Source organism: Aquarana catesbeiana, linkage group LG03 (assembly GCF_042186555.1).
Source record: "Aquarana catesbeiana isolate 2022-GZ linkage group LG03, ASM4218655v1, whole genome shotgun sequence".
NCBI lineage: Eukaryota > Metazoa > Chordata > Amphibia > Anura > Ranidae > Aquarana > Aquarana catesbeiana.
In genome coordinates, this window is record NC_133326.1 from 219,237,292 (window position 1) to 219,261,253 (window position 23,962).

Below are 23,962 nucleotides of genomic sequence, written 5' to 3' on the forward strand. Positions count from 1 at the left end.
GATACAAGCAATGGTTCAAGGGCAAGGAGACAGCAGGCAGGTCCGGGTCACAGGCAGAGGGTCAAACACTGGAGAAGAGCGGAATCCGTATAACAAGCCAAGGGTCAGGTTCAGGAGACAAGCAGAATAGTCGAGGTCAATCCGGGTCAAAGGCAGGTAATCAGGTAACAACAGGAAGCAGAGATACACAGGAAGCTGAAGACAAACCAGCAATTGTTCTGTGTGCCAGAGTCCTTTTTATAGGCCAGCCCAAGGGTCATGTGGGACGTGCGCTAGTGCGCATGTGCGTGTGCCAGATTGCCGGCCCGTGAATGCGCATGCGCCGGAGCGCCCGTTCCACCACGCATGTGTGCAGGAACACGTCTTTGATGTCTGAAAAGCAATATTCCCCTGACAATCCACTGACTACATTTCTTTGTGACACCAGTCCCAGTCATCCCCTGTGGACAACTGCACTTCTGGAACCTCAGGAATTCTTTTTTTTCTTTCTTTAGCCCCCTGTACTTCCTGGCCAGTGTACAGGGCATTCCTGGGGGCAGCCATGTACCAGTAGGCTAGGCTTGCTTGGCTTATAGGAACAAGGATTGCTGTAGGTGATGCTACACTAAGCTATATTCCTTGACAACTTGTATGGAGGCAGCCATTCAAGTACATTGGTTTTGATACAACTGGTTGATTTTCATGAAACACAAGATACAATGCCCTTTATATAATTAGCCCAAACACTGAAAAAGTCTCACACATGTGGTATCGCCATACTCAGAAGGAGTAGCAGATGTAATTCCATGTATGTCCATGCTGCGTGTGAGAAATATCTAATTAAATTGACAACTTTCTGTAAAAAAAATACATTTTAAGTTTCATTCCTCATTTTCCAAAAATTTATGGCAAAAAATGAAGTCTTCGAAGGACTCACCATGCCTTGTCTGGAACAGAATTAGTCCAGACACTGAAAAAGTCTCACACGTGGTATTGCCATACTTAAGAGTAGCAAAATATGTTTTGGATTGTAATCCTAAGCATTTCCATGCTGTATGTGAGAAACATCTTTTTAAACTGGCAACTTTGTGTAAAAAAAAAAAAAAAAAATGTAATTTTCATTCCTCATTTTCCAAAAACTTGTGGCAAAAAAATGAAGTCTTCCAAAGACTCACCATGCATTTGTTAATACCTTGGGGGTTTGCTTTCTCAAATGTGGTCTTTTTTTGGGTGTTTTCACTGCCTTGGTGCTCCAGGGCCTCCAAAAATGTTATAGGTAGTTAGGAAATTAGATATAATTTATGCCTGTAGAAAGCCTGAAGATGCTCCTTGGATTTTGGACCCCTCTGAGTGACTAGGCTGTGAAAAAGTCTCACACATGCAGCATCTTCATAATTGGGAGGAGTAGCATAATATGTTTTGTGGTACAATTCTAAGTATGCCTATGATGTGTGTTAGAAATATCTTATTAATTGAGAACTTTGTGTTAAAAAAAAACACTTTGTGTTTCTTCCCTTCATTTTCCAAAACTTGTGACAAAAAAATTTAATTTTCAAAAAATGAATTATGCCTCTTAGAAAATACTTTGGAGTGTTTTATTTTCAAAATGTGGTCATTTTGTGGGTGTTTCCACTGCCCTGGTGCTCCAGGGCCTCCACAAAGGTAAGGTGATAGGTAGTCAGAAAATTAGATGCATAATTTATGTTCTATGGATTTTGGGCCTTTCTATGCATCTATGCTGTGCAAAAGTCTATTGCATCCGCTATATGTGCTGTCCATGGCAGGTGAATATCCAGCTCTCTTGTGTGGCTTTGGCACAATCAGGTAGTCCCAAATAGCTTCACCATACTATTCCTCTCATTTGGCTTCTATTTCCTGCACATTTCCCTTGAGGGACATATGGTTATTGCAGTCCAGACTACTGGGTTTCTTTCTTGTTAAGGATTCTCTGCAAACTGTGAAACTTTGAAAGCATCTTTTAGTCCACTACCAGGCAGAACACAGGGGTTAAGAGACTTCTGTACAAGAGTTTATTCTGACTTAGCACTATCAGTCTTTGGCAAAGACTCCCTTGCATCCCCAGTCTCTCAGCACTAACAGGTGTCTTTGGATCCCGGTGTCAGTCAGTTTGTTGTTGGACAATGACTGTCTAGTGATTAAACCCAGAGTAGGCATTTTTAAACTGACAACAGCTGAAACCAGTAGACATCTAGCCATTCTTTAAGCTCTCTCTCCAGCGCAGCCACCGTGTATACCCTTTCCCTCAGCAACAGACACACAGTGTGGCTTTCTGTTGTGGGAATAACTCATCCCACTTCTCTCTGGAGCACATAGAACAGGTTCTCCATCTTTCCCTGGACTCAGTAGTTCCCAGATGCAGTGACAAACTCCGGGAATCTCTCTCCTGACACAAACTTTGGGTACTTCACCATTGAGATGATACAGCACAGTGCAAACAGTCTCTGGGACAAGATGTCCCATTGCTAGGGGCAACAACATCACATATTTCCTCACAATACATATGGCCGCATGTTGGGTGCAAAAAATGTTTCACCCTGTTGACCCCAGGAGGTGTTTGAGGAATCCCCAATGGCAGGTTGGTCTATAGCTAAAAATGGAGAACTGAGAAAACATTGGGCAGCAGTAACTTTAATATTTTTAAAAGGTTTTATTACTTATCCAACAAGAAGAAAGGGATAGGACTGCAGATACCCCAAGCAATGCTTACAGACTTGCCCCCAGCTTGTACAGTGTAAAGAGCCCTTAGGCTGACACTAGCAACATGGCTAGTAGCATCTTTGACTGATTAGCAGACTCCTCTTGGTACTTGTTTCTATGCCACTTTGTATCCTTCTAGACCTCTATGCATCCTTCCAAGAGGGTCATCAGGCTCTGGAGAGATAACCATCCTCTTCCAGGTTCCTTCCTTAAGCAAGGTCCTCCTTCTGGGTCTCAATCATCGTTCAGCTTTCTCCTTAACCAGGTAGGACCACTTCTGGCCTCACTCTTAGCACAGAACACATGCAAGTCCTCACACAGCCTACAGGCATAGAAAATCAGATCAATTAGCAGCTCGGGGAAAGAGAGAACTCACAAGGTCCACCTGATATAATCATGCTCTCTCTCAGCATGCACCAGTGGTAATGAAACTCCTACTGGTTGACTAGAGGAAACATAAATATCCATAACTCAGCATCACTGTAGGATCTCAAGTTAATGCTGTGTTGTCACATGAAAAGGTATAATAAAATATTTACAAAAATGTGAGGAGTGTGTGTATATATATATAAACAGTGGGGACGGAAAGTATTCAGACCCCCTTAAATTTTTCACTCTTTGTTATATTGCAGCCATTTCTTTTAGCAAATGGCTGCAATATAACAGAGTGAAAAATGTAAGGGGGTCTGAATACTTTCCGTACTCACTGTGTATATATATATATATATATATATATATATATAGCTTTTTTTTTTTTTTTTTATCCCACTCCTGAACAATAAGCCAATGAATACATTTTCAGTGAGGAAGTTGCTGGGCACTAAGTGTGAAATTAACTTTCTCTGCAGATAATCTCCATGTTTTTGCCTACGTTTAGTTTTGTTATTTGCAGTTCTTTTTTTCAAATCAATACTAATGTTCCTATTGTAAAACTATAAAACTTTATTGTTAACTAGGTCTGGAAAGGAGCTAGTGAGCGGTTAAAGGTGATTGTGTAGAGAAACATTAATCAAGATTGTCTATTTAAGGGTTGTGTGATTTTTTTTTTATCTCTTACAGGTAAGAGGAACTTGCTCTCTGTCAGAATGCGGGTTTTTCTCAGTTACATATGGATGTACCGTAGACTTTTATTGATTGTACTAACTCCACTGCTTCTACTACCAGTTCCACTAATCATCAAAACCAAGGTAAGTAATGCATTTCAACTCAGATTTTTTTTGCATCTGAGCCAAAATTCATTTTAATTACATAACTAGTTTAGCATAAAGTGTTTTTTTAATATATTGTGCATCTAGTAAACTTTAAACATGTAAAAAAAAAAAACATCTGCTTGGTTCTGTAATACACACATCACAATACACTTAACACTATGGAACCTACACTATAATGTCAAAACACGCACATGGACTTTAGTGGCATCCCAGTCTTAGTCCATAGGGTTGGCCCACCCTTTGCAGCTATAACAGCTTCAACTCTTCTGGGAAGGCTGTCCACAAGGTTTAGAAGTGCGTCTAGGGGAAGGTCTGACCATTCTTCCAGAAGTACATTTGTGAGGTCAGGCACTGATGTTGGACAAGATGGCCTGGCTCGCAGTCTCCACTCTAATTCATCCCAAAGGTGTTCTGTCAGGTTGAGGTCAGGACTCTGTGCAGGCCAGTCAAATTCCTCCACCCCAAACTCGCCCATCCATGTCTTTATGGACCTTGCTTTGTACACTGGTCCAAATCATTTATGGGGGGATTATGGTGTGTTTTTTTTTTTTCAGGGGTTGGGTTTTTTTCCCTTTGTTCCAGTGAAGGGAACTCTTAAAGCATCAGCATACCAAGACATTCTGGACAATTTCATGCTCCCAACTTTGTGGGAACAGTTTGAGGGTGGCCCCTTCCTGTTCCAACATGACTGCGCAGAAGAGTTGAAGCTGTTATAGCTGGAAAGGGTGGGCAAATTCAATACTGAACCTTACGGACTAAGACTGGGATGCCATTAAAGTTCATGTGCGTGTAGAGGCAAGTGTCCAAATACTTTTGACAATATAGTGTATATGAAAAGGGACATGATAGTTGGTTTTCCTTTCAGACACTTTCATACATGAGGGCAAATGCATGCCTGTTAGAGATTTATTTTGTTTACCTATGGGCTCTAAAATAATAGTAAGATCTTAAGTCTTCCTTATAAATAACAAAACCATCAGTCATAGTTAGTAATCTGATGATATGGTGCTCAAACGATGCTTGGTGATCTGACCTATAATATGGCCTGTGATCCACATTTTTTTTCTAAGTGGTAATGTGGTCCTATGAATAAGGATGATGCTGGTCCATGAATACTGGGCTGCTTGCTCCAAAGTAGGTCCTACTTCATAAGATTATTTCATCATGTTAAATCCAATTATCTGTTGTCTGTCTCTATATCTAGCCATACATTCATATTGCTTTTCTTTTTGCAGCACATTAGGCAACAGTGATACTGGGTAATTGACATCCCTATGCTGTTGATTTACTAAATGCGTAGAGGCTAATAACCTAGTAAAGTGAATGTTCATTTTGCAAAGTCTATGTTTGCTTTGCAAAGTGAATTAAACGTAAATAGGGTGAAGTTGTGTTCACTTTGGATATGCAATCAAGGGCTAGAAAAAATCCTGTTATTTAGTATTCCTTGCACATGATTGGGTGTTCAAAGTGAACACAGTTTCATATCATTCACAAGCATTCACATTACAAAGTGCACATATGCTTTAAAAAGTGAACAATCATGTTGCTAGGGGGATCAACCTCCTGGTGTTGCATAATGCAACCAATAGTTAAGGAATGTTTAGTCTTTATACCCATATGTTTATTACTTTATGTAAGAAAGTCTTGCATTTATACTCATTTCAAGTAAACCTTAAGCAACCTAAAAAAAATAATAAATATATACAACATGTGTTTATTTTTCCATAATCTGTAAATAATGTCAGAAAGTAAAAATGTAATAATACAAAAAATGTAAACTGCCCCAAAAGTATTGTAAAGTTAAAATTTACTAATCCTGTGAACCCTTTATTTTAAATGTTTCCTCAGAATGCAATCCACAGAAAAAAACTACCTGTATAGCAACCATCACAGAATTTGAAAAAGGTCACCTGTAGTCTTTTCCACTAACCAAAGTCAACTCTGGCAGTTTTATATTCTACCTGTTGCATGCAGCCTGGCAGGCCGAGGGGGGGGGGGGGGGGGTGAATGTGAGAGACCTTCCCCCTCCCCTGAACCGAGTCAGGCCACTTCAGCGTGGGGGGTTACTTTTCCAGGGAGGACTCTCCTGCCAAAGTACCCTGCCCCCGTGTTGATGAGGCCAAGGACCATTTCCTCACAACCCTGGCCCAATGGTTGTGAGCTACTTCAAATAGGGGCTTTTAACAATAAGGGTGCACCCATATACCACACTTCCTTATTCACAAAAAAGTAACTAGTGAAAAAAAAAACACAGTTCCTGACCTTTATTAAGAAAAAAACAAAAAACTAATCATGTCCCACACAGTATATCCATCATCAATCCGGTAGTCCATTAATGCAGATCCACATCAATCACAATAAATGATGCCCATCAACCCACTGAAAAAAAATCCACCAACATACTCCAATCCTGACGACTGCTTGTCCATGAATGACAGGTCTCCCAGGTGACCCATCATTAACCAAATACGGTCATGTCCATTTGTGGTCAATGACGTCATGAGAGACCCTTTTCTCTTCTTTTTTTTTTTTTTAATACATAGCTGTCATCCTCCAGAGTTTATGCATTCATAGGCAAGAAGTCGTTGAGTTGAGTAGGTGAGTTGGCAGGTGTTGTTCATCATGATGAACCTGTATTGCTGGATGATGCAATTGATGATAGATGTACATTGTGGGACTTTTTTTTTTTCAATAAAGGACTTGTAAAAAAGGATTTTTAAAAGGTATTTACTTTTTTGAATGAGTAGGGGTACTTATTGGTAAAGAGGGCTTCCAGACTCTGATAAGCCCCTGCCCGCAGACCCCCACAACCATCAAGCCAGAGTTGTGGAAAGAGGACATTGTCTTCATTAACACGGAGACAAAGTGCTTTGCCACAAAGGTCTCCCTGGAAAGGTACCACCCATTGTTGAGGACATGTGGTCTAGTACAGGTGGGGGGGGGGGGGACGCAGACTTTCCTGGCTTGCCAGACTTCATACTCGGATAAGGCTTTAGTATGGGATAGGGGTCTGTTATAGATGCAGGGAATTACCAGCTTCTTTGTTTACAAACAAAAGTAAAGCAGTTAAAGCTGGCAATTGCTGGCAATTGAAATGGCATTTTTTTGTAAATATCAGTTTTGCTATAGTAGTTTGTGTACATGTTATAGATGTGGCACTTCACATGCAGGGGACCTCCAAGTATGTTATTTGAAGGAATTTTGCATTTGTTAAACTTTAAGCATTATTCCAATTGCTGCCCCTACCAAATGGAATGGAATGGAATTTTTTCTTGCCTTGGTACATGTTCCTTAGGGCAGTGTCAAGTCCCCTAAGTCAAATAGTTTTTGCAATCCCTTAACTATTAACCCAGAAAGGTCCCAGAATGGATTTCTTTTACATTTGGCTCCCATTGACTTTAGTCGGATTCGGGCTCGGCTTCCGAACTTCTCAAATGGTCGCCTAACCCGCCTTAAACCCAGGTATGTTCAGCTCATCCCTACTCAGCAACTCTCCTCTGTGGCCATGCCAGGCAACAAATAATCAATAGAAGATAAAGTGCATAGAGCAGTGGAATGAAAACATGTTTCATTAGCTTAGAAGGAGCACATAGCTATCTGCACCACTGTATTAAGTAAGCATTACTGTAATAATATCTTAAGAAATTACATGCACCTAGAGGAAACAGCAGACTGAAAACATAGTGCAAAGGTTATGTTTTATTTATTTTTGCTTGGGTTTTATAGACTCTATGAAGTATATGTCCATTGATTTAATTAATGGTCAAAGGTTTATTTTCAGATCTTGGCAAACACTAATGAACATAAGTGAAAAAGTACAACATGGAACTTGTTATAAAACAAGTAGGAGCAAATGTTAGCATCAGCACAGATTACTTCCCATTCATTCACTAACCAGTGCAGTTGAGGCTGCAGGGAAAGGGACTGAGGAATCTCTGTCCTCAGTCACTTTCTCTGTCTCAAAAGTCAGACATCAGGGGTCTGTTTACACCCCTGATATTTCACCAACGCCCCCGCCTCCCTCCAACAGAGTTGTGTAAAAAAAAATAAAAAATAAAAAATTGTAAAAAAATGATAAAAATGTAAAAATTAATAAAAAAAATCTCTGGCCCATACAGTGTGAATAAGCAGTTTATCTATGTTGCCATGCCAGGCAACAAATAAACAATAGAAGATAAAGTGCATAGAGCAGTGGAATGAAAACATGTTTCATTAGCTTAGAAGGAGCACATAGCTGTCTGCACCACTGTATTAAGTAAGCATTACTGTAATAATATCTTAAGAAATGACATGCACCTAGAGGAAACAGCAGACTGAAAACATAGTGCAAAGGTTATGTTTTATTTATTTTTGCTTGGGTTTTATAGACTCTAAGAAGTATATGTCCATTGATTTAATTAATGGTCAAAGGTTTATTTTCAGATCTTGGCAAACACTAGTGAACATAAGTGAAAAAGTACAACATGGAACTTGTTATAAAACAAGTAGGAGCAAATGTTAACCTCCCTGGCGGTATGATTATTTCGGATTTTAGGTGCTGAAAGCGGTACAATTATTTTGCATGGAAATTTGGCGTTTTATATTGTAGGTCTGTAAATCTTAACAATAACACACTTAAATCTGTCCAAACCAGAGTCTAGTAGATATCCCGGGTATGATAAAGTTTGAAACACAAAAACATAAATTATAATATAATAAATAAAAATAAATAATTAAAAAAAATTTAAAAAAATAGTAATAAAATAAATTTCCCCACAATTCACTATCGCTCAATTCTGCAAGTGTTCTAATTTACTATCGCTGTTTTCTAGCTGGTCTAAAGCCACTTTTGACGTAAAGGGACACTTTTTGGTTGCTATGGACAATCTCCAGTTTCCAGGCAGAAAGAACAGTGTATATCATATAAAACTGCATGCAGGGCATGGGCCAGAGCACTGGGGACAAAAGGGATGTGAAATCATTTCATACAGTACTGTAATCTGTAAGATTACAGTACTGTATGTGTTATGATTTTGACATTTTTTTGAATTTGCCGCCAGGCTCCGCCCCCGTGCGTCGCGCCGCTCGCAGGGAACGGAGCCTGGCACAGAGAGGCTTCGGAGGAGGACGGAGCCCTCGGACACTGCGGGGGACATCGCAGGATCCCGGGGACAAAGTAAGTAACGCCGCCCCAGGATCCTGCAATGCGATCCCGAGTGTGGCTCGGGGTTACCGCTAATGGTACTGAATTTTAACCCCGAGCCACACTCGGGAAACCCGCCAGGGAGGCTACAGCCAAACTTTGGAAACAAATAAATAAATCTACAAATGAAGTAAATTGATCAAATTTGGTTAACATCCTTCTGTTTTTGATGGCTCCTTCTCCATTCTTCAGCAATCCTTATGGAAAAGTATATCCAAAGCTGGGTAAAGCCTGTACTTCCTGTTCAGAGAACCTCTGTAAGGTCCATGGTCGGATCTAGGGGGGTGCTAGGGTAGGCTGCACCTCCCAGCTTTCAGTTGCTCCTTCTCAAATCCCACCGCCCCCTCCCTCCTCCACCTAGGATGCTCTGCTCACAGGGAGAATGATGGGGGCAGTAGGAGGCATTTACAGAAGCAACCCCCTGTATGGCTCTCTGTGCAATATCTGTAAGCCAGTGGGAGGGAGAGGAGGAGAAGCTCACTTTTAGCTGCTGCAGAGAAAGACAGCCATACAGGGGATCAGTTCTGTAATTGGTCCCTGCTGCCCCCATCATCCTCCCTGTCCATCATCCTCTTCTCCCTGTCTCCCCCCCATCCTGCAGCACTTCCGGCTTCTCTCCTCTCCCGCCGGCTGCAGTGGGGGATGTTTCAAGGTGGTAAATATGTCATTTTCCGGCTCCTTCCTTTTCTTAATGAACACAGTGAGTGATCATACATGACAGAAGCATAGTAAACTGCTATGCTTCAGTTTGTGAATGAACAGGAAGTCGCTCAGCACAGATTACTTCCCATTTATTCACTAACCAGTGCAGTTGAGGTTGCAGGGAAAGGGACTGAGAAATCTCTGTCCTCAGTCACTTTCTCTGTCTCAAAAGTCAGACATCAGGGGTTTGTTTATACCCCTGATATTTCTCCAACGCCCCTGCCTCCCTCCAACAGAGTTGTGTAAAAAAAAAAAATTTAAAATTGTAAAAAATAATATTAAAATTGTAAAGAAATTATAAAAATGTAAAAATTAATAAAAAAAAAATCTCTGGCCCATACAGTGTGAATAAGCAGTTTATCTATGTGGCGGCAGCCATGTTACTCTACGAGGATACAGCGGCTGTATGAACACCGCCACAGGTTCTAATTTGACAGTTGTGCAGGTGTGGGTGAGTGGCCCTGAATGCACACTGTCTATGTTTGGGGCAGTACACATGAACCCACACACCTGTCAAATCAGAACCTTTAGCTGTGTTCCTCTGCATCCCCATAGCATACCATAGGCTACCTACACACAGCTCCAGCCACAATAAAAAAAAACACGGATTCACACTGTACAGACCATAACACTCATGTGAATGAGCCCCAAAACCTCAGTTACATATGGAGCTTTGTTCATTAACACAATACACGCATTTTGTTATGTTATATTTGTGTTCTAAAATAGTTATTTTAGCAAAAATATATTATTTTGATACATTGGGGGGCAACTGTCCTTTGCCCTACTGACCCCTATTGTCAGCTTTGCTGACCCCCTGTACACTGCCCTACTGACCTCCCATCCTCTGCCCATCTGACATTTTTTACCCCACAAACAGGGTTATTTTCAGCAAACAAAGAACACAAACTGATCCATATTTTGTGGTTTTGGTTTTCCCATTGGCTTCAAGGGTCCCAAGGAGGAGGTTTTTACAGCTTAGCCACTGTGGCTCAATCCTAAACTCAGTTCACCCTGTTCACACAGGTTACCAGCTCATTCTCTCACTGCCAGCAGCTGACTGTTTCCTTTTACTTTTCAGGACTCTGAGGCACTTGGGTTAATCCCTACCAAACCAAAGTTCCCATAATCAGGGTTTGGGGGTTACTCCCATCCAAAACTATTTGAACTCCCAAAATTCTGGGTCTCTAAAGAGAACGTAGCAATCCAGAGTACTAAAAAACAGTTCTCTCCTCTCTAGCCATACTACCCCAAAATTCCTCACCCAGCATTGGGGGGGGGGGGATATATCTGCTGTCCAGGGCACATTTCCAGCATCCTGTACACAACACAAGGCTTATTTAAACTCTTTGCTGCTTTCATTAGCTGTAAATAGTTCCTTTTAGACATAACTGTAAATCTACAAAGTTTAAAGTTTAACTTCTATACACAGTACAGGGAAGGTGCCAGATGATGGAGTGGGAGCTGCAGGAGGAAACTGCAATGAAGAAAGTCACAGAATTTAAACTTTAAACTTTGAAGATTAGGTACTGTTTAAAAATTATTTAAATCTTAATGAAGAATGGAGGAGTTCTGAAGTAAATGGGTCCTGCTAACTGTGTGTGTAATGTTGTTGGTCTCCATGATCTGGACATTCACCCAGGCTGGTCAGTAGTATCTGAACTGGAAGAGAGCTAACTGCATTGACAGAGGAGTTCACTTTTCACTTGTCACCAACCACACGGCTTTGCACTGTCTATTTCTGTCCCCCTTAGTTCACTCTCTAACCAACCAGCTTCTGATTGCCAAGGATCTGAGGACGCTATCACAGTTGTGCCCACCCCTACACTGATGTAGATCTGCGAGGCATGCCTATGTCCCATTTTATAGGGAATCCCTGCAGATCTTTATCTCTGGGGATATTAGCAAGCTTCAAAAAAATTATAGTGAAATCTCCCGTATGGTGGGGGGGTATTATAGGTTTGGATGTAAAAACGTGTCTAGAGATAAGCAACAAAACGTATTTACATTATGACATTACATAAAATATATGGAAAGCTAAAACGTTTTTGTTTTGTTTTGGATGGAGTAGGGAGTGATTAGGGACCCTTGTCAGGTGTTTATTACTGCCTGTGTCCTATTGGGGAAATTTCCCTTCATGTCTTTTACCAGCAGGAAGTAAGAGGAAGATCTGTCCAAAGTGAAAGGATACCCCTTTTAGCTGTCACCAGAAGAAGTGTATTCATTGAAAGATTTCCCTTCACCTTCTCTTCCTGTCACAACTATAACCACTTGCCGACCGCAATGTGTATATACAGTATGTTGCGGTTTGCAAGAAATTAACCGGGATTATGGTTGAAGATATCAGCCATAACCCTGGTATAGTTTTTTTTGCAGCCGGTGGCCAGCTTATTGAGGAAACTGGTCAGAGTGGCTCATGAGCCACTGGAATGGTTTCCAAAGCGGCAGGTGGGGACATCCCATTTCTCGGGCTCACCGTTTCCATCGGTTTGCCCAAGAAATGATCCGATGGTGTGGCCAGCTGCTCCTATGTACAATCAAAGAGTTAATACTCTTTGCTTCACTCTATGGCCTGGAAGGACCAGAGCGACACTTCCGGTCCAGGCTGGGAGTAAATTATTTTTTATTTTCTTTTAAAGTGAAAGATCAAAAGGAAAATTATTTTTTGATCCTTTGCTTTTAAAGGTAAATAGATTTGGGGTCTTTTTGACTCCATAGCTCTTAGTAAAGAGGACCTGTCATCCTTTCTATTTCTATTACAAGGGATTTTTACATTCCTTGTAATAGAAATAAAAGTGACAAAAAGAGAATAAAAATAAAGGGACAGTGTAAAAAGAAAAAGGAAAAAGTAACATAATTTTTTTTTTTTTAAAGTGCCCCCATCCCTCTGTGTTTGCGTGCAGAAGCGAACACATACGTAAGTCACACACGCATATGTTAAAGGTATTCGCACCACACATGTGAGGTTTCGCCACGAGCATTATAGTTAGAGCAATAATTCTAGTGCTAGACCTTCTCTGTAACTCTATACAGGTAACCTGTAAAGGCGTTTAAAGCGCCGCCTATTGAGATTTTTAAGCACTGTAGTTTGTCACTATTTCACAAGGGTTCGCAATTTTAAAGGGTGACATGTTAGGTATCTATTTATTCAGCGTAACATCATATTTCACATTATACAAAACAATTGGGGTAAATATTAAGTTTTGTTGTTTTTTTAATTCATTAAATTGCATTTGCAAAACGACTGTGAAAATATCGTGTGACATAAAAAACTGCAACAATTGCATTTTATTCCCTATGGTCTGGGGGTTATAAGTAATTTTCTAGCAAAAAACACTGATTTAACCCCTTCCTGCCGACCGTACGCAGATATGCGTACTCGGCTTTCCGGGGTTATACCGGGATGATGCCCGCAGCTGCAGGCATCATCCCGGTACTGTTGTTTACAGCGGGCGATTGGCTACCCGAGTAAAACAACCAATGCGGCTAAAAGCCGCTCGGTTGTTATACCGGAGGAGCGGGAGGGTACATCCCCCCCTCCCTCCGCGTCCCGCCGCTGTTACCGGGCCTCCCGTGCGATCAGGAGGCCTGGTGTCTAATCGTGTGCCGTCGGCGGCTGGGGGCGGGCTGGAACGAAGCTGTGGGCGGCTTCGTTCCAGCCTTCTCATTGTAAATGCGGAAGCGACGTCATGACGTCACTTCACGTTTACTCGGGCTGCCAATGGCGCCGAATTTAAAAAAGTACACAGTATTCAGTATCGCCGTTTTCGGCGATCTGAATACTTTGAAGTGCAGAGGAGGGATCGAGTACCTGTCACCACCTATTACTGTCACAAGGGATGTTTACATTCCTTGTGACAGCAATAAAAGTAAAAAAAAAAAATTTTTTTTTAAAACACAATTTATAAAGTAAAAAAATAAATAAAATAAAATAAATAAAAAAAAAATTTTTTAAAGTGCCCCTGTCCCCGCGAGCTCGCGCAGCAAAGAAAACGCATACGGAAGTCGCGCCCGCATATGTAAACGGTGTTCAAATCACACATGTGAGGTATCGCCACGATCGTCAGAGCGAGAGCAATAATTCTAGCCCTAGACCTCCTCTATAACTCAAACCTGATAACTGTAAAAAAATTTTAAAGCATCGCCAATGGAAATTCATAGGTACCGTAGTTTGTCACCATTCCACGAGTGCGTGCAATTATAAAGGGTGACATGTTTGGTATCTATTTACTCGGCGTAACATCATCTTTCACATTATACAAAAAAATTGGGGTAACTCTACTGTTTGGATTTTTTAAAATTCATGAAAGTGTCCCTTTTCCAAAAATTTGCTTTTAAAACACTGCTGCACAAATAACGTGTTATAAAAAATATTGCAACAATCGCCATTTTATTCTCTAGATTATCTGCTAAAAAATATATATATATATAATGTTTGGGAACTCTAAGTAATTTTCTAGCAAAAAATATGGATTTTAACTTGTAAACACCAAATTTAAAAAATAGGCTTAGTCATGAAAGGGTTAAACAACAAGTGCAAGAAAAAGCCTGGTTCGCAAGTGAATAAAATATTTCCCATCACTTTTGGTATTGGAGACAATGGTCACCAGGGCCAATAGTGAAGTTTAATTCCGCAGCTGGGACAGCAATAAAAATCTGACAGAGGTTATTTTACTTCTACATTCTACCCAAAAGTAGAAGAAAAAGTTTAGGTTTTTTCAAACATTTTTAAGAAAATCTGCACCGATCAGCATATGGAAGGTACGGTTACTAACTGTTACTAACCTCTCCTCCTGAAATGCTAGTTATCTGGCTGCCACACAGCACCAAAACTTTCTAAGTCACCAACTTAGAAAGATTCAGAAGTTCTGACTTCTCTCTGACTTTCTATTCCCCATGCTTGTTTAGAATATTAAGCTGTCACCAAGACAGAAATAGAATAAAAATCATACAATAAGGCTTTGTTTACTCGTCAAACTAAAGCATACTCCATGTGAGAGCTGTGTTTGCCCACATGGGATAGCACAAAGGAGTTAAAAAGCAAATAATACACAGTACACGGTAGTAAATTAAACTTACACACTTTATTGGAATTATTTTGGCCATGGTGCTTTTTATGGGGTAACCTTAATTAAACCAATCAAAAAACAGATTTATTTATCCAATATATAGCCGTGTTTTGGCAAAATTCCAGGGATCCCCAAATTACGGCCCTCCAGCTGTTGCGAAACTACTCGTCCCATGAGGCATTGTAAAACTCTGACATTCACAGACATGACTAGGCATGAGGGGAATTGTAGTTCCTGAACAACTGGAGGGACGTAGTTTGGAGACCCGTGGGCTCAACCATCAAAAACAAACAAAATTAGTTGCAAAGTCCGTCCAGATAAACTGGACGACTAATCCCCCAATAAATAGGCACCAGATAATAAGATGGGAGGGAGACTGGAAGCCCCAGTCCAGTCCTTATGAGGCAGCGGCAGCCCGGGAGCGGTAGCTGCCCGCCAAATTCAGGCCAACCCACTTCCTGTTGCCATGCAGTCCTCTGCTGCGATTGCCAATAGCAACCTGCAAAAGAGGTGGGAAAGAGAAAATGATACCCAGTCCTTTGTGCCATTCCTTTGGGGTCCCACTGAGGGCTGGGGTCCCAGTCATGGGATGCTCAGGTGTTCCATGCTTTCACTAGCTGGCAGTCCTATTCCCTTCAATTGGGATGCAGCAGCTGCACAGACATACAGTAGCTGCTGCTCCCACATTGATATCCATGTTGGCGCGAGTGTATGTTGACGACCTCACGCTGTTTGCCTTCAGGGACACACACCAGCACCCACAATGACATCAAATTGGCCCTGTCACCTAGTTAATACTAGTTTATTTGCAGTGGATATTCTGTAAACATTTCCTATATTTTGAAGGTGACTTAAGGATAGGCAATTTAGATAATCAAGCACTTTCCTAGCACTAAGAATTTCCTGTCATTTTATAAGACACCTAAGTTCTGATCCTACACATTTATATTTTAGGTCACAAGAAAAGTTAACCTATTATTTAAACAGAAATATAAAAAAAAAATGTATTCTCTTCAGCTGTACTCGCTGTACAAGCGGTGGCTTTAATAAGAGTTTTTTGTTGCCTAGCAACCAGATGCACTATAATACTATTCCAACTTCCATCAGAGTCAACCCTGGTGTCTCACAGGAAGTTATTTACAAAGCAGGACATTGAAATACCTGTAATACTTCAGCCTTTTCTAACATCATAAATACTTAAGAAAGATTAGCCAGCTAATGAAAAGCGTCAAGCTCTTAATCCTCAAATAAACATCTTATTTAATACAAAGTTGACCTTAATAGCCAGATGATCATAACTTGTTCCAAACATTTAGTATACTACACAATCCATCATGTAACACATGTTTAAGCAAATAAAATATTGAGGCGTATTTATTTAAATATGAAGGCCAAGGATCTTCACATGATTTTTATCTATTTCACCTGCACATGACTGGATACTTGAAGTGAATACCAACACAATTTATTATGTGAAGACCCTCTACTCTTTTAGTAAAACAGTCCATTTAAATTAGATTCCTGTTATTGGTTATATTGGCCAACAGCAACACACTTAAAGACGTACTCCAAGCAAATATAAAAACAGTGATTAAAGCAGATCCTCCTACATAAGTTGAACCTATTTATCTGCAGTCTTCTTTTCTCAGCAGCCTTCTAAAACACACAGATCAAAGGATAATTCTCCGCAAGCAGGGAGGGGGAATCTGATGTCATACACAGCACAGTATAGTGAGAAAAGCTGAATGTAATCGAAGATCTGAGTTGAGGAAATTAACATGCCCCCCCCGCACAGTTTTATAGGGAAACATGCACAACTGAGGCTGTCAATCACCTTCGGTATGCTGGGAGGGTGGGGTTATCTCCCGAGATTATGTCGGCCTGACCTGTCAGAAATGAGTCGTGCAGATAACGGAATGACAGAGTAGATAGAAACAACACTAGGTGCTTTGGATTAAGGTAAGTACATGCTATAGAGGGATATGCTCTTTTCATTTTTCATTTCAGAGCGTTACAACCACTTTAAGGGCTTTCAAAGGAAATACGTTTACTTAGTGATGGCAAAAAAAAGAAAAATTGAATGAGTTTTCATTCTTTCTGTACAAATGTTCGAACAAAAACCTAATCATGTATGCCCTGCTCAAAAGTTCTGCTAAAAGCATCTATCACAGTGAGCTTGCAATTATTAAGCTTAGCAACAAGCATATTGTATGTCTCTCTTTGTTTTCAATCTGTTAGTAAACCCGATGTAAACCAGATTCATGAAATTTGACCTAGGCACATATATCTCTAGTGTTTTCTTATCTCTCTCCAAAGGCCTAAGTCTCGTGTCCTTCTGCTATTTTGTTCCTCTGTTATCAGCATGATAACTTTTGACAAGTTCTCTGAGACGGGAAATTTGTGTCGGTGTGGGTGCTTTAAATTGATTAGCAGAGAGCGGGTCTAATCACAGCACAGCTCTGAAATTATCTTCGTTATTCTGCCTATGTCGACGGGGGTGTGTGCCTTTCCTCAAATCAGCTGTCTCCCAGTGTAATCCAAGAATCCACTCCCACTGCATCCTCCCTAACCTAACATGGTGGCCAGAGGGGGTGGTGAATATGCCAGGGTAAAAATTATACCAAAGGCCATGTTCGAAGGGTAACATATGTTGTGGCAAAAATTATACCAAAAGTGATGTTCGGAGGGTAGCACCAATTCTTTTTCAAATGCAATCTTTTTTAGGTGATTAGGGCAGTGCTGCAATTGCCCTGCATCTAAGGGTAATTCTTGCAGTTGCAGCATGCAGTGCAGCCTTCAAGGGATTAAACAGACATCCCAGAGGCACAACTAGCCTTCCAAGCCACCTGTCAAATGTCTCTGAAAAGCAATTCAATGTTGATCATTTTTAGAGGTGCAGCAATGACAGCTGCAAGTGTAAACCTACCCACCATCCCACTATTCAACAGAAACACAGTGGTTCTTATTACTGGAAAAGAGTCTGTTTCTGTTTTCAGACTTTTAATCGTGTCTTTTAAAGTGCTATAAAAAGTGCTATAAAAAGGAAATTATATTAATTAGGACACTGCTGGTCTAAAGGTCTCAGCTAGTGCATTACATGAGATAATTTAATAATAAAAAATTGTATAAAAGTGGGTACTCACAAAATGCAACTGACAAAAAGCCATAAACACAGTGCATGTACATGCACAGAACACGGGGTACAGCTAACGTGTTTCGGGGGCGCACCCCCTTCCTCAGAGCTAGCTAGCATGCACACCCTGTGCGCATGTATATGTTAAAATTAATGCATTTTTAAAACACAAAGGGTATCTTAAATTTTGCACATATTTTTCCATTGTTAGAAATTTGACCAGAGTGTTCAGTATTTTTGTCAAGTATGGATATTATTACATACCACTTTCAGATCATAGTGTTTACTGAAGTACTTATTTAGTTTATTGAATGCTGATATTTTAGTCTCTGTGTGGAATGTAAGTAGCGATTTGGAAGCTATGAGGAATATTTTAAAAAGTTGCCTCTCACCACAATATTGGGTTGTACACTGTAAGTGGCTGTAGTTATAAAACACAGATGCCACCCTGTTTGCCACAGTCTCACTATACCAAAGTAACATTTGCCATATTTTTAATATGTGAAATGATACAATCTCCCAGCCTAAGCTGTGTAGCAGCCCAAACAGTGTAACGGCATAATATTACAGAAACTGGCCTAAATAAGGTGTAATGTTCTAATGATTTATTTAAAGGGAAAATATTTTTTGTCTGCATAATATTGTTTGAAGTGACCACATCAGCTCCTGCACTTTTATACCTCTTAAAGACTAAGCAGTTTTAGTTGCTATATTGTTTTTTTTTTTTATTTTGGACAAATAAGGATTTTCCTTAGGCAACATTGCCTTCCAAGAATTATTTTACTATCTATGCAAGTTATGGATCTGTGGCCTCCAAACTGGGGCCCAGGGACCAGATGCGGCCCTTTGTTTGCCTTTATCTGGCCCTTAGGGACACTATTCTTCCCACTGACACCAATGATGGGACACTATTCCTCCCTCTGACAACAATGATGGGACACTATTCCTCCCACTGACATCAATTATGGGACACTATTCCTCCCACTGACACCAATGATGGGACACTATTCCTCCCACTGACATCAATGATAGGACACTATTCCTCCTACTGAGACCAATGATGGGACACTATTCCTCCCACTGACACCAGTGATGGGACACTATTCCTCCCACTGACATCAATGATGGGACACTATTCCTCCCACTGACACCAATTATGGGACACTATTCCTCCCCCTGACACCAATGATGGGACACTATTCCTCCACTGACACCAATGATGGGACACTATTCCTCCCACTGACATCAATGATGGGACACTATTCCTCCCACTGACATCAATGATGGGACACTATTCCTGCCACTGACACCAATGATGGGACACTATTCCTCCCACTGACACCAATGATGTGACACTATTCCTCCCACTGACACCAGTGATGGGACACTATTCCTCCCACTGACATCAATGATGGGACACTATTCCTCCCGCTGACACCAATGATGGGACACTATTGCTCCCACTGACACCAATGATGGGACACTATTCCTCCCACTGACACCAATGATGGGCATTTTTACCAACACCAGAAAACTTTCTACTCTCACTGACCGCAGTCTGGCCCCTCTGAAGTCTGGAGGATATTAAACTGGCCCTTTGTTTAGAATGTTTGGAGACCCTTGCTATAGATGAAAAGATGTGATAAAACAAAGCTGCACTTCTTTCTATTTCTATTTTGACAAGTATTACTATTAAAACAGCTAGTTTTAATGTAGACAAAAAGAATACATGTTATTCTATAATTGGTCCCATTTACAATTACCCATTAACTACTTGCTGACCACCCGCTGCAGATGTACTGCGGCAAGGTGGCTCGGCTGCACAAATCGCTGTACTGGTACGGCGATTTGTGCACTAGCATCCGTGGGCGCGCGCCCTGATTGGTCACTGGGGGAGCCAATCAGCGGGTCCGGCGGACTTGATGTCCTCTGGCCGCCCGTGAATGTTCCCCGCAGAGACAGAACGAAGATCTGCCGAAGTAAACAAGGCAGATGTTCGTTCTCTCAGGGCATGACACTGAGATCTGTCTACCTGCTAAGCAGGAAGACTGATCTGTGTGTTTCTCCAGTCATACAGTCCCTCATACAGTTAGTAATCACAAACGGGGAACACATTTAACCCCTTGATCGCCCCTGATGTTGACCCCTTCTTTGCCAGTGTCATTTGTACAATTTCAGTACATATTTTTAGCACTGATCACTGTATTAATGTCACTGGTTCCCAAAAAAGTGTCAAAAATGTCAGTTCTGATCTGTCCGCCACAATGTCGCAGTCCCACTAAAAATCACATTACTGGTAAAAAAAAAAATAAAATAATAAAAATGCCATAAATCTATCCCCTATTTTGTAGACACTATAACTTTTGTGCAAACCAATCAATATACGCTTATTGTTTTCTTTTTTTTTTTACCAAAAATATGTAGAAGAATACATATTGGCCTAAACTGATGAATAAATTTGTTTTTTAATATATTTTTATGGATATGTATTATAGCAGAAAGTAAAAAATATTGTTTTTTTTTTCAAAATTGTCAGTCTTTTTTTGTTTATAGTGCAACAAAATAAAAACTGCAGAGGTGATCAAATACCACCAAAATAAAGCTCTCTTTGTGGGGAAAAAAGGAGGTCAATTTTGTTTGGGTACAACGTCGCACGACTGCGCAATTGTTAGTTAAAGTAACGCAGTGCCACTTTGCAAAAAATTACCTGGTCATTAAGGGGGTAAATCCTTGGGGGGCTGAAGTGGTTAATGATGTTTCATTTTAAAAGTAAATCAAGTCAAATAAAGATGCCCTTTTTAATATGACACTGAAAAAATAACAATCAAATTAAGTAAAAAGAAATACAAGTAAAAAATTCAGCAGAAAGAAATGAGAGGAAAGGGAGGAAGGTGCTAATTAGAGATGGTTAGGGTTAACTAATGACTAATGACATTTTGATCCACATATGAATATAACAGAGCCAATACAACAATAACGTTGTAATCTTGTATTTCTTAATAACAGACTCTTTGAAACGCTTTGTTTTACACAGCAGTGGATACAGCCACTCTTGTGATACAGAGCAAGTCCCAGCTGTAATTTTTACACCTGGGTCTTTCCAGCAATAGTGACTGAGGAACAATGGGGAAGAAGAGCACATGAGTAAGTGGTTCACCCTAGGAACGTTGTTGAACTTTTCTAGGACATATTTCATACACCTAAGGTCTGCAAGTTGTTATGGACTGTAAGGCCTCTTACACACAAGAGTAATAAACAATGCATTTTTTACTAATTTGAAATGAGATGCATTGTTGTTTATGGAACAATGCACACAGCTGAGTAAACATCAGTAATACAGCGTTGAGTACAGAGCAGTAAATGAAAAATAGAAAATTTTACATTTGAGTGCAGTAATTTACTCGAATACGCATGTTTACTCGTCTATAGGCATGTTTACATGAGTATATTACAACACTGGCAATGAAGAAGAAATTTACTCATCTATTAGCTTACGAACTTTTACTCACCTATACGCTACATTACTCAGATCTTTACACACAGTTTTTTTACTCACTGACTTTCTGCCAACAAGTTCCCGAGTAAGCATCAGTAAATTATTATGCCTGTGTGGAAAAAAATGAAATGTTCTGACTTTACAAGAAGTTGTGCAACAACATGTTTGGTTCTCCTGTTTGAGTTTAGGTACTATTTAAGATAAGATAATTACTTTATTGTCATTGCAACAAAGCACAATAAAATGTCTTCATATAAAACACTCACATTATTAAAAGTAAAACACAAACAGCAATGGCCAAGCACACCTTACTAGTCCCCATATCCAAACAACCAAACAAGAAAACTTGCTGCTCCAGGTGAGATTAAATGCCTGAAAATCTGGACAGGTGCCCGCCTCAGCTCGCCTCCACATGTAGTCAATAATAGACATGTAGTCAATAATGACAAAAGACAGAAAGCTTTCTGTCTTTTGTCAACACTTGGGATGTTCTGAATAAAAAAGAATTTTGATTGAGCACGGAGTACAGCTATTACTTCTATTATTTACTAGTCCCCATACTGCTGTTGTCACTGCAAATACTTAGTCATCACTACTGTCTATATATTTATGTTAAAAAAACCTCATCCATCGACCTAATAGCTCTTGGGAAAAAAAACTTCCCTGAAATGATTCGTCCTCACCCTAATATTCCTGTCTGCCAGATAGCACCAGTTCAAAAAGATGATGTCCAGTGTGGGACAAATCGCGCACTATCCTTTCTGCTCTGTCAACACAGCGGGACTGATAAATTTGGTCAAAAGAGACAAACTTACAGTCCACAACTCTTTGTGCAATGTTTATGATTCTCTGGAGAGCAGCCTTTTCTACTAACATACAATTAGAGTACCAGGCCAAATTACAATACGTCAGCACACTTTCAATAGATGACCGGTAAAAGGACTCTAGGATATTTTTACCTAAACCATGTTTCCTAAGGAGTCGCAGAAAATATAAGCATTGCTGACACTTTTTAATAACTGCTCTCACATTCACTGACCAAGTTAATTTCTCTGTGATGTGAACACCTAAAAACTTAAAACAGGGACTCGCTCCACTAATTTCCCTTTAATATAGAGTGGTGCCAAGTCAGATTTTTTCCTCCTAAAATCTAATATCACTCCCTTTGTTTTCCCTGTGTTTAGAAAAAGGTTGTTGTCCTCACACCACTCTACAATTCTTTCAACCTCTTTCCTGTAATACTCTTCGTCCCCACTCTGAATTCGACCAACTATAGTAATGTCATCTGCAAATTTGATGACACTATTTGTTGGAAAGTAGGAAGCACAGTCATGAGTGTATAACGAGTAGAGGAGAGGACTCACTACACAACCCTGTGGCACTCCTGTGCTGGTAATGCACTCAGAGGAGACATATTTACCTAGTCAGACCACTTGTGGGCTTTTCACCAGAAAGTCCCTTGTCCACAATCAAAGGAACCCTGGCAACTTCAACTTCAGCATTTTAGCAACTAGTAAATCCAGAATTACGGTATTAAATGCTGTAATCAATAAACAGCATTCTTACATAGTTTCCAGGGCACTCAAGATGACTTACAGCCCCATGCAATGCAGGGGCATCCTCTGTGCTTCTGTTTGCCCTGTAAGCAAACTGATGAGGATCGAGGTTGTCTGGTAAGGCTATTTTAATACGCCCTAGCACCACTCTCTCAAAGCATTTCATAACTACCGAGGTTAACGCAATAGGCCTGTAATCTTTTAAACTATCTACATTTGCAGTTTTGGGGATTGGAGTAATAAAAGCTGATTTTAAGCAGGTTGGAACTACAACTAATGATAATGATTGATTAAGTATCTTAGTAAAGACACCTGCTAGTTGATCTGCATATGCTTTAATGACCCTCCCCTGGGATACTATTGGATGCTCTGCTTTCCTAGTATTTACAGACTTGAATGCCTGTCGCACCTTGTGTTCTTGCACAAGAGGCGCGATGTCATTCAGACACAACTCTGAATAATTTGTTTCCTGAGAATCTATGACCTCAAAATGTGCAAAGAAACTGTTTTGTTCCTCAGCAAGTTGAATACTTGGCTTTGCATCTGTGTTCTTATTCTCCCTCTGGTTAAGAATGTGCTGTAGCCCTTTCCAGCCCTCTCGTGGGTTGTTTTCCTTAAAATATTCCTCGATTTTACTTTTATAATCAGTTTTAGCCTCTTTTATACTTCTTCTTAACTTCGCCCTGGCCTCGCTATACTTTGTCCTATCCCCACTCTTAAAAGCACTATCCCGTCTTTCAGGAGACACCAAACCCTCTTTGTCATCCAGGGCTTCTGATTAGAGAAAACCCTAATGTGTTTACCCACTGTGACATTATTTGCACAGGTTCGTATGTAACTCAACACCGCATCAGTATACACATTTAGGTCCTGCTTTTCAAATATGTCCCAGTTGGTCCTCTCAAAGCAGTCCTGC

At 40.4% G+C, this 23,962-nt stretch overlaps 1 protein-coding gene across 1 annotated transcript in view; it reads left to right on the top strand.

Moving 5' to 3' along the window:
* Nucleotides 1–3,691: 3,691 nt before the first annotated feature.
* Nucleotides 3,692–23,962, top strand: part of SLC13A1 (solute carrier family 13 member 1) — a 96,684-nt gene continuing 76,413 nt past the window's right edge. Inside the window, exon 1 of the mRNA XM_073619787.1 lies at nt 3,692–3,884. Coding sequence (XP_073475888.1) covers nt 3,783–3,884 — 102 coding nt within the window. The 5' untranslated portion in view covers nt 3,692–3,782. The remainder of the gene's footprint in view (nt 3,885–23,962) is intronic.